This window comes from Trichoplusia ni, unplaced genomic scaffold (assembly GCF_003590095.1).
Source record: "Trichoplusia ni isolate ovarian cell line Hi5 unplaced genomic scaffold, tn1 tig00003992, whole genome shotgun sequence".
Lineage (NCBI taxonomy): Eukaryota > Metazoa > Arthropoda > Insecta > Lepidoptera > Noctuidae > Trichoplusia > Trichoplusia ni.
The window spans coordinates 6,294-18,618 of record NW_020800485.1 but is presented as its reverse complement, the minus strand read 5'-3'; the positions used below and the strand labels follow the sequence as shown (position 1 = coordinate 18,618).

The window sequence follows — 12,325 nt, the reverse complement described above, 5'->3', positions numbered from 1 at the left end:
TCAGAGTACCTGAGAGGAAGGGAGTATCAGACATCTCATTTTTACAATAGTTAGTCGGACATTTATTAAGAAGAAATCAGGTTAGTCTGAAGACCAGCTGCGGAAAATATTGGGTTCCCCCAGCCCTGCGCACGCACGAGGACGCACCGGAGTGGTTTTTAGCTGGTGAGAGTCCGGCACACACCCCCGCGCCTCCCTAGGTTAAGAAAGTCCATAAGAATTTCCCTCTTAAAAGAAAAGCTACTCACATCAGGGTCAAATTTAGGCGGTCCTTTATCTTCGGGACCTTCGGGGCCTTCGGGACCTCCTGGGCCTTCTCCTACTTCAGCGCCGCCGCCTTCTCTGTGGGCATGGATTCGTTTCCCAGATGGCTGCCACACCCGGAGTGGAATATTTTTATTCCGATCCTGTTAACATAAAAGAGAGCTACAACAAATGTGGCATTCGACTTAGTTCTTAGTCGTTCAATAATTCATAGATTTGTATCTATATAAGGATTTATTTTTTGTCTAAATGTCTAAAGTTTTGGGTAATTCACCGTTTAACATGCAATATAGTTTTAGAATATATCTATATATTTACTGAGTTACAAAACTTTTTGGTGAGGTTCTGCCGTACATGTATTTTACTATTAAATGATGTAACGGTTTACTGACGCCTATTTATCGGAATCACCCTGCTTTCGGAGCCAACTGGAGTCCTTAATCATGAGCAGAAGCGGCGGCGGGTCGAATTGTTGCATCATTTTATAATGGATCATCTACGCGAAAGTCACCATCAAAAGGTATTTTTCTTATGAAAGCAGTATTATTGCTGTTGCGGAAGCGAGATGGCTACACGAAATGTGCTCCATCTCGCTTTCACAAGACGACAGCTCTAGGTACATAAGTCAAGGTAAGCATATAAAGACACTTCCTTACTTCTTTTGCTTTTACTTTGCTTATCGTTTCAGGTACCCATTGAATTCCTCCAGGGATCTCTACTGTCAGGAGAGACGTTTCTACCGTAATGATAGTAGAGCTTTCCAGTTTAGTGGTATCCTCAAAGTTTTTCGTAACCCGTTGGGTCTTCGTCCAGGGCTGGCGTGGTTTCAACCTCAACAACGTGGCTCTTCAATATGTCTCTAAGTGCACCTGCGGAACTAACTTTGTAGTTAACGGAATCATAACCGCAAGTACGTTAAATAATTATCTATTTGAGTAATAGCTTTACAGCTGTGAACCTAAACCTTATTTTGTGCAAAATCACAGTAATAATATCGATTTAACAGTTAGATAAAGAAGCTAGGAAATCTCTTAATTAAGTCATCAATATTCTATTTCAGTGCGGTTTCAACTTAGTCCCCACTCGAGTATATTTACAGACATTCGGTTGTTCTTCCCCACTTTCAATCCCTCTACTTTTAAACAGTTAAACCGATTTTAGCACTTTTTGAACGTCAAATATTCATATGTAGACATCATCCCGTATCGCCCACCCTTTCCGCTTCCTATGTGCTCTGGCTGTGAAGAAGAAACGGCCGCAACAAACTCCACAACATAGCACGCTGTCACTTTCGTTTTTCATCTATACATACCCTTTAATTTCTTCGATTTCTTCCGGTCCAAGACTTCTAATGTCATTGTCTTTGTAACCGTGACTCCTTGTAACTATCAACTCTGATATTGACGGACAGGGTGGGAGTGATGGGAGCGAAATCTAAAATAACAACCAACTGAGTAATTTTTGACCAGGGGTGGGTGATTAGGGAACAAGGCATGCGAAGGCTGATAACTAAGACCCTAAACTGCAAAACAAAAGAGCAGTCAAATTTGCAGTCGGCGTGCAATCGGACTGCACGTTTGGTTTGCAGTTTAATGCAGTCGAGTCAACTGCAATTTGCAGTTGGGTTGCAGCTGAAACGCGGCCTGTCTGACTAGAAAAAAGATCTGAGCAGGTTTTCGCTGTGAGTCTTAGTGGAAACTTAATTTAACACGTTATTTTTAGTCCCAGTCCTTGCAAATCGTGCTTGGTCGGTTAGATTCGAATAAAAAAAACCGGTCAAGTGCGAGTCAAACTTGCGACACAGAGGGTCAAGAAAAACAAATCAAAGTTACCCACTTTCAAAATTATGGCTTAAATGTTGCCCATTCCTCTACTAAACTATTTATTGTTATTTTTGGCAACAGAATTACATCAGCTGTAACAAATTCAACTAAAAAGTTCTAACCTAAACATTTTCTTACGTTCGACGCTGTGTATAAGTTTGGTGTGACGTGTGAAGGCCTAAGGTATAGATCCATGCTTACCATTGCTAGCTTGTTCTTCTGAGTTGCTTGTCGAATCCGGCGGCTTGAACCTTCGTATCCTGGCGGGGACATCTGATTCTGTCTCCGTGGTAGTGAGCAAAGAAGTTGTGCCTATATCTGCATGAAAAAAACTAGGTTCAAATAAAACCTGTTTCATGATGGAAAAAATAATAACTTCACTAATATTTTACCTTTCCATCTTGGGTACCCCGCTACCGAATATCGTAAAAAACATATTTTGTGATACCAAAGACGGCCGCATAATATACGAGCAGATAAATATTAGATACCTGTATCTATGTTTAAAGTAAAATACACAGAAACACGTTAAGTGTTAAGAGTTAAGTAAACAGTTAAGAAACACGTTAAAAATTCAATGGCTAAACAACAATAAAAATCCCAATCAAATATAAAAGTCGTTTATTTTATTTATTTCATGAGTGTTTACTCATCTGGGGTCACGAGTCAACCCGAAGAGCTCATGATTGAGAACTCCAGTTGGGTCCGAAACTAGTCAGGCGATCAATATTCAATAAATAATTATGAAACCAATAACGAAAGTTACAATAATATATTTCTTTCCTATATCTATTAAAGTTATTTATAAGTATTATGTGATTGCATAAGTAGTTGCATCAAGAATGTTTACCTCTTGAATTATAAAGGTGAGCAGATAAAAGACACACATTACTAACCACTGTCGTAGGTGTCATAGAAGTCTGTATCTTCGTTCTGACTGTAGTCCATCTCATAGTAACCCTGGCACGCCTCCCAGACCACGTCGACCAACAACACCAGAACCACTTCAGCCCTCATACTGGCTCATACCCACAATATAAAGGGGGATTTTAAAAGCGACATCTAAAAACCCTTCCTCATATCTTTGTACCCTAAGCGACCTCTGTCCAAGGACAATAGGCCTTTGAAAACCTATTGGTAGATATAATCATTTAATTTAGATATTTTTCCAAATCATTCTTATACATTCTTACATGGTATGTGCTAAAATGGTAATGACGTAAACGTCAAAATATGAATTGACAAGTTGAGGTTTAAAATTTTTCGTTTTTAATCTATGGTTGATGATATTCGTAAGGCAGCGGGCAGGAATTGGAGACGTATATCTAGAGCCTATGTCCAGCTGTGGACTGAGACGGATTGATGATGATGATGATGAATCTAAGTTTGTGTGTTTATGTTGAAAAATAAATGACCTATTATAGCAGTTTTAACTTGGTTAAAAAGTTATTGGTATGCGTAGGAATTTTACTAGAATTCTCATGGTCAATATATTTAAAAGATAGATGGGACCCACTAAAAGCAGCAAAGAATAAATATGATTATCCTATATGTAGATTAATGTTATAACTTTAACAAGGGACAATCATATTCAGGACCTAACATTATTTAGTGTAAGAAATAAACGACGGACCTATATTCAGATACTATATTTAAATTTTAAAAGCCATACCATACATTACGTTTGCTATTTATCAAGAAAAATCATTCATTATAAATATATTTACACATATAAATCAACCTTATTATCATATTAACCTCACAGCAATATCTTGTATTTGAAATGTCTAGGTACTCGGGAGAGTACAAGTCGCGCGTCGTAGCTGAGCGAGGCGAAGGTCCAGGGCTCCGCCGCGCTCCACTCTGCGCAGTATACGGAGTCTTCGTGCTGTTCATATGACTGCAGGACTCCATCTTCCAATCTAGAAATAAACATTTGTATAAGACGAAGTGACGGTAGGTGGACTAAGGCGGTGACAGAATGGTGGCCAAGACAAGGCAAAAGAAACGTCGGCCGTCCGGGAGCAAGATGGGTCGATGACAAAGGTCTCGGGTCGAGTCCCGATGAGGCTGGCCCAGGACCGTAGTAATTATCACGAGAAAGGCATATGCCCATGGTGAGAGGACAAAGGCTGTAGATGATGATGATGAATGATGATAAGTTTATGATTACGGACTTCGGTTGGGTCTAAAAATTAGCAGGGCGATCCCGATGAATATGTGTGAGTAAACCGTTACCTCATTTAATAAGTTTATCATTCTAACGACAGTTACTATAAAAAGTTATGCTTTTTTATACACAAGAAATTAACTAGTTTTTTTAAGGCAGTACCATGTCTGCCGGATCAGCTATTATAACTTTATTTACTATGGTTCGCAGCTCCTGACTCCTTCCGCTTTGGGTGAGCGGAAGGGAGTGTCACACTTCTACTGACTAAAACCCACCCCAAGTGCCTTCCTTTGCCCGTGTACCGGGGAGACAGTAACCCCGGACAATCCCATCATACTTACACCTGCGTGAGTCTCTTCCCGTCGTCGTCGTTGTCGACGCAGATGCTGGCGGCGGCGGTGAGCAGCGCGCGCGCATCCGAGCTGCCGGTCAGTAGCAGCTGCTCGTGATACGTGTTGTAACGGACTGTCCACACCCTGACACAACATATACATAATTTAAGGGCTTTTTAAGTAAAGCTTCTTTTCGCGCTACTAGGAGGTAACTGGACAACGATGTAACGGAAGACCGTTAAGGCAATATGACGTCACGTTTCTGTACCTACCGGTTTATAAGCATTTTTTAGTTTTAAAGTTTTCTGTAATCGGGTGTGACGGTTACACGCATTCTTTGTTTTAATCTATACTAAATTATAAAAGGAAAGATTTGATTGTTTGTTTGGCACGAATAGGCTTCGAAACGCAAGACCGATTTGAAAAATTCTCTCACTGCTAAGAAGCTAAATTAGTCCCGCTGAAAATAGGCAATAATTTATTTTCAAAATGTTAGGGTTCCGTAAGAAACTTGCAATGTTGTAACCAAAGGTGTAAAATTGGAAACCTATTTCTGCGTACGCTCCTAAAACTATTAACAAAAGAATAAAATGATGTACTACGGGATTGTAGATCTTTTTAATATCTATCTTCTAAACACGCGGACGAAGTCGCGGGCAACTGCTAGTTATATTAATATAACTCACCAGTGCGAATGGTCCGTTCTATTAAAAATAGGCTCCTTTCCATTCCTGTAGTCCCAGATCTTGAGAGCCGCGTCATCGCCCGCGCTGGCCACGTGAAACTGCCTGTCAAATAGAAGATTTTATTTTACTTTCAGCCGATACTGTATAACAGTTGGGAGTAGGTCAAGAATTTCTTTCAGTAATTTCAATACCTCGCTTCTTACTACCCCTGAATTATCCCACTGCTAAATATTTTGAGCAACCAAATTAATTACTTACATAGCCCCGCCAGTAAAAACGTATCCGACTCGATACAGCTGTTTAGAAGATTAGCTAAGACAAGCAAGCAGGCAAACAAGTATAAAAAGATACAATTTGTAAGTTAAAGATAAGTATTGGGTTAGCATATGTTATATTACAAAACAAAATTATCTACAGAAATCTAAAATAAGCACTACTCAACTAGACCGCTTCGAAAAAACAACGATTATCTGGGAGCACGGCAGTGCCCGAGCCAAGTGTTAATGTACAAGATCAAAGTACTCTATGTAACTGTATCTTAATATGCACTCACTTTTCTAGTATTAGTGATGATTACCTGTTAGGATTAAAGTCTAGATCTCTAGCGAGCTGAGTGTGCGCGTTGTCGATGTTCCACGAGGGCTTGGTGCAGTCCGTGCGAGTGTCGTAGCACTTTATGTGCATGTCTTGTAGCACTGCAAACTGAAGAAGGTGATATAGGTATGTAATAAGTCATTTGCAATAAAATATTATTTGTAGCTGGGGCTCGTGGCTCAGCTATAACCGCATAAGTGATTCGATCACAGGTTAAGCTACGCTTGATGAGGTTGGTCGGTAGATGGGTGACCATCTTTGTCACAACGAGTTCCTCCGTGTTTCGGAAGGTACGTTAAATTGTGGGTCCCGGCTGTTATTCCCACATCTTTGACAGTCGTTACAGGTAGTCAGAAGCTTGAAAAATCTGACAACCAGTCTAACCAAGGGGTATCGTGTTGCCCAGGTAACTGGGTTGAGGAGGTCAGATGGGCAGTCGATCCTTGTAAAACACTGGTACTTAGCTGAACCCGGTTAGACCGGCAGCCGACCCCAACATAGTTGGGAAAAGGCTAGGCGAATGATGATTGTAGCTAAACCTGTTTTAACACGTTTCTTTTCGTCGAGACGAACTTGTTTATTCTGCAAATGGATAGACATTTAATCAATTTAAGCTTCAGTCAAAATGTTTTCAGTGCCTAGCTATTTGTAATACGACAGACACTCTATTTGATCTCCAAACGCTAGTTACCCCGGCAGCGGTATACTTTCCAATCACCTTTCATATATTTCTCCCGCACCACCACTTTCTACACTTTTCTCTTTAAGAGCACCTGCAATTCGTAGTTCTACTTACCTACCGTATTTTTTTTTCTAATGGGAAATCATACTTTATCACTATGTTTTGGATTAAGCAGCCACCTCCGCCACCACCTCCTCGGGAGAGGAAGCGGGTAGCGTCAGACTCTTTCTGACTAAACCTGAACCGTCGTACAATATGCCCACATTTAGTCGGTGCGCGGCAATCTATACTTCTATATCTATACTAATATATAAAGCTGAAGAGTTTGTTTGTTTGAACGCGCTAATCTCAGGAACTACTGGTTCAAATTGAAAAAAATATTTTTGTGTTGAATAGACCATTCATCGAGGAAGGTTTTAGGCTATAAACCATCACGCTGTGACTAATAGGAGCGAAGATACAATGGAAAATGTGGAAAAAGCAGGGCAGATATAAATCATAACTTATATGTTCTAACCATGCGGACGAAGTCAACAGCTTGTACCTAGATAATTGTCCATACCTGCGAGTTTCCCTGATGCGGGTTCCACTTGCCGGCAGCCAGCTTGAGCCTGGCGCGGCGGGACACGCGCCCAGCTCCCCCCCCGTGACGTCATACACGCGGACGCCGCCCGCGCACACCACGCCCACGCGGGACGCGTCCGTCGGGTGCCATTCAGCGCAACGGATTTCTTCTTCACCCTGATGTATTTGAAGTTGTAATATGTATTGAAATTGATAGGTGGGAAGGTAAGTTACATTTGTATGTAGGTAGATGTTTTGTAAAGGGTATGATGGGGTTGTCATATTTAAGGTAAAAGTCCACTAAATAAAACTTTTAAAAATATCTATCTGATATATAAAAATATGCGCAAAAAAAAAGCCTTTTTTAATTTCTCTAATATTAGTTTGTAAGGAATTTAATACATGGTGTGTCGCGGGGCGTTTTATTAAAAATCAAGTCAGATGCATAATGACACCAAGACTAAAAACTAATATTAGTTTCATGGATCACACAAAGTTCGTCCTGCGTGGGGATTTAGCCGAAGATCAAAACGAACATCTGCACCTATAGCGACAGTATAAAACCATAAGTAGCGTAGTAATAAGCATGTTTGAAACAAACGCGTACCTAAAGTTTTATTAAAAAAGTGATCACACTAGGTCTACCAAATTAAATAGTCTAAATTGCAATTATAAACTTCGATTTTGATAAGATTCTTCATAATTGATTTAAAAGTAGTCTAAATTGAAGATTGATATTATAAATTTCGATTCTGATCAGATTTTTCATTGAGCTTCATTCCATTATAACTATGATTACCAATGAGTATTGGAGACAGTTTCAATAGGTACTTCTGTGTCTGTCGTGGTATCACTGACCTCGGGTTTTATAGTTGTGAGCAGCTCCATGTCTTCTGCATTCCTGCTCTGTATTGCACTCAAGTCATCCAAGTCTTTAGGGATTACCTGTCAAAGAAAAAAAGATAAAATTCTGTAATTTGCATGTTAAAATACAAGGCAAGTTTGGACTTTATTGTATTTTTCTTTAAAAACGACTCCCGCACTAAGGAATTAAATCCTTGTATCGCGGGGGGTTCACAAACATTCAAGTGACATGCAAAGACGACCAGGGTTATGACAAGCATTCGTGGATCCCACAAACGCTTGTCTTTAGCGACGATCGAAGCGGACATATCGTGCTCAGTGGATTTGGCGTGGTGACCTTAACCACATGGCTATCCATTCAGTCAAGTTTAAGTTTTTCCAGTTAGGTTTAGGGATTAAAATTTCATAGGAACACCATGTTACCTAATGAAATTTATAGTAAGTATTATTGCAGAGCCAAGTTGACGAAAGAAGGTAATCTTCATTTGTTTCCAGCTTACTACACTTACTTCAACTGTAGGCAGCTTGTATATCGTGACTCCCATCGTACACTGTGAGGTGTTTGGGTCATACGAGTTGTGAGTGGTGAGCAGAGTGGCTGCATCATGTGGGGAACAGCGTAGATGCCAAACCTCACCGATGTCATGCTTAAATACCTGGTAAATAATGAAACAATTCAATATACAGTTTGAATGTTAAAGTAAAAATGTTTTAGAAGAATAAAATGAAACTTTATATGCATTTTTTTTTTAATATCATTTGGATAGCAACTTGCTTCATTAAATCTGTTGAGGACTATGCATGCCCTTTGCTTGTGTACCTACACCTAGAATATATGCAAAAATTAACAAGATACTATCCACAACTGTACATATTAGTGTATAAATAAGTGCCATGCGCTCACACAGTCAAACCAATGTGTGGGGCATATAATGTTTTATGTATATTTGAATATAAAGAACATATAAACACATCAATTGAAGTCCTGTTGTCATGTGGTGTGTATTCGTGTATTCTGTGTTACTATTTTATCATTGGCCTAGCCTATTCCCAACTATGTTGGGGTTGGCTACCAATCTAACCAGTTTCAGCTAAGTATCTGTGTTTTACAAGGCAACACAATGCCCCTTGGTTAGACTGGTTTTCAGTCTTTTTAAGCTTCTGACTACCTGTAACGACTGTCAAAGATGTGAAACTAAGGGCCGGGACCCACAATTTAATGTTCCTTCCGAAACACGGAGGAACTTGTTATGGCAAAGATGGTCCGTGTCCTGCATCAAGCATAGCTTAACCTTTGATCAATTCTCTGTGCGGTTATTGCTTAGCCACAAGCCAACTATTAATTACTATTATATCTATATAGCTAAGTAAGAAGAAGATGTTACCTTTGTATGTAAAGCGCCTGTGTCTTCTTCCAGCTCAAACCACATGAATCTGATTAGAGTTGGGCTTCAAGCTCTGTGTACCGATCAGAAATCGTATAGCGTCACTCTCTCCGTACTGCGGGGATAATGCTCTAGTCTGAAACAGGGAAATATGAATGAGTGATAGTAAGACAATGAATGTTTTCGAATTTTGTGAAAATAAAACAAAAATATTGTGGTATCTTTGTAGAATCAAGGTAAATAAACCTTAGACACAAACCAAATCAACACTTTTAGACACTAAAGCAAGATAGAATAGACGAAATAATGAGTATAAGAATTGAAAAACATAAATGTATGTAGTTATTTCCAATGTTTTCGAAAACAAGAAGAGTAAAGGATGAACATATATTTTTTTATATAAAATACTTACCTGATGTTCTAGCCCATAAATAATTGAATTTCCTTCCTCCATTGTCGCATAAATATAACTTATAATAAAATATCGCCTTTATTTACATCCGAGAAATCTCAATTTCAAGCTAGTTTTCTTGTCACCAAAAAGTTTTTATCTAACTCTCTCTAACTTTAGTAATTTAGCGCTAAGAGAGCGAGAAGTCGATAAGGCTATGCATAAAATGATGACTAAGAAAACTGGAATCTGCAACAGTCTCGTCAATCACGTCATTACGTACTGTCACTGTCATGTTGACATTAAACTGTTTTTTTTTATTTGGTATAATTGAATAACCGGTGATTTGCTCACCTTTTGATACGAGAATATTTGCTGATAAAAAAAACAAAGCTAATATTACAAGACACGAGCTAATAAATTCATTATTTACATTCAACAGATACCTAATTACTCGTGTTATCGTAAATGAAGATATTAAAATTATATACGTTATTGTAATTTTGTTCCTTGTTATGCCAAAAGCTTATTATTAAAAATATTGTGATTTCAGAAGACACCGCTCACAAATACATATGAACCAAATTTAAAAGTCGTTATCGTGACTACATTAGCGAAATAGTTAAAATTTATACCGACTTTATAATATTTGCTATTACCTATAGAATAAATTTACCTCAAAAAGTTACTTTGCATAATTTTATTGTTGTTTATTTTCAAAGGAACTGATTCAAAGGTGTAAAAAGAAGATTAATTACATCCATATATATAGGTAGATAATGAAAATCGTTTTAATTATCAATTAATTATTTAATTATGAGATTGGAATACTTTAGATAGTTACTGTTTATCATTGAACAATTATACAAATAATACGTTTTTAAAGTTGTATTTTATATTGTTGTGTTTGGTTCCTGTATTGTCAGTGCAATCTCTTAGATTACATAGGAAGCGGGGAAAAAAGACCAGCTAACCAAATGGCCGCCTTTTTTTTGAGCATTAAATTGGCAAAGGATGGCGAAGACACAGTCGTAGATAGATTTATTTCCGTTATGTTTATTTTTTACGACTTTCCTAGTGCATTGACTGTTTCACACAATACGTTACTTTTCCGAAATAGTTTCTTCCACTCTTCCTTTTCATTTAAAAATGACTGCCCAACTAAATGCTAAATGTAAATTCTGTTCCTGTCATGTAGGGAGTTTTACAAATGTTATGTTCAACGTGTTTTAGTAATTTAGTATTAGTATACCTATGTTCTAATAAATCTACGGGTTTTAAACTGAATTTTCAAAACAAAAGAACGCAGAAACAGAAAGATTTACATAATAACTCGTAAATAAATAAAAACAACAACTCTTTAAAATCTATTTAATAGTTAGCAACAATATTATGCAAAATATGAGACTAATTAACATTTTAAATAGCTAAAAATAATACTGTCACCATATTGGTGATTTCATATTTATTTTTACGTAAACTCTATCAAAATATGTGATAAACAATATCGATTACCATAGCAACCGAAGACAACCTTGAAAGTGAACGAAAGTTGAACTCTCCAAAACTAGAAATACAAAAGTCGAAAACTTGTTTTTAATTGCGAAAAAGCACACATTATTATAAATTATTTTGCTCTGAACCTATCACGATTATAAAATAACCTGAATTTGAATAAATTAGCAAAATTTAAATAGTTAACTCCGTGTGAAATGTCAAGGCTAATAAGATGATTTCGACAATAATAATAATTTAATACATTATGCTTGAGTGATTATAGAAATACAACATTATACTCGGGCCATTACCACGTGATGTTTTGAAACATCTATGCCTAATTGTTGGTATACAAAATTAAATTAATAATATTAATATAAACACTTATGTATACATATATAATTTAACGTAATTATACAATTGGCTACGTTATTCACTTGAGATCTGTATTGAATATACATGTTTTTTTTTCTGTTACTCAACTTTCTATGCATTATTAGTTTAATTCAAAGCATGTTAATTGTATATGACCTTTTTGTTTAAGCTCAATAATTTCTGAATATCAATATACGCTTAATTCATGTGAAAAAATTATAAATTTGACTTCAGCAAGACGACCCAAACTAAGCTTGGGAACAGGTGAGACATTAAAAATGTCTTAAAATACATTTAATAGTGTTTTGTTTTAAATTCAGACTAGGAAGTATTACAGTAGCACTATTTAAGCACTTATTAATGTCTTCAAATGTACAGATTAATGAAGATAAGTGTTATACGCTTTTAATATATATTTTTACACGTAATAAAAACATTGTTTATTAGATAAATTGCTTTATAAAAAGACCATTTAGTTCCATTTGCTGTCAAACATTAACCTATATAATTTACACCTTGAAATACAGCTACCTAAAGAAATAGGATAATTAAATAGAGAAGGCATATTTCAATTAACAACGATTTAATAAGTCAGGGAACCCATATTTACTGTCGATCAAAACATGTATTCAAAACGTAAACCGCATCCGTTTACATTATTTCGTAACTCAAAGATTTGCGTTTTTACTTTTTAGCGG

General features: G+C 37.2%; 2 protein-coding genes across 2 annotated transcripts; both read right to left on the bottom strand.

The window, feature by feature from the left end:
• Window positions 1–1,618: 1,618 nt before the first annotated feature.
• On the bottom strand, window positions 1,619–3,317 carry LOC113508156. Its single transcript, XM_026891117.1, has 3 exons — window positions 2,984–3,317; window positions 2,289–2,405; window positions 1,619–1,698 (listed from the first exon to the last, which is right to left on the bottom strand). Exons 1-3 carry the CDS (start codon window positions 3,102–3,104, stop codon window positions 1,619–1,621), a joined length of 318 nt encoding a protein of 105 aa, XP_026746918.1. The 5' UTR covers window positions 3,105–3,317.
• Window positions 3,318–3,720: 403 nt separating this feature from the next.
• Window positions 3,721–9,917, bottom strand: LOC113508155 (EARP and GARP complex-interacting protein 1-like). Its single transcript, XM_026891115.1, is given in 11 exon segments — window positions 3,721–4,009; window positions 4,599–4,733; window positions 5,276–5,377; window positions 5,853–5,977; window positions 7,114–7,172; window positions 7,175–7,292; window positions 7,974–8,060; window positions 8,489–8,635; window positions 9,365–9,400; window positions 9,402–9,500; window positions 9,777–9,917. Coding segments are annotated over 11 exon segments (1,113 nt in total). The 5' UTR covers window positions 9,819–9,917; the 3' UTR covers window positions 3,721–3,846.
• Between the last annotated feature and the right edge of the window lie 2,408 nt (window positions 9,918–12,325).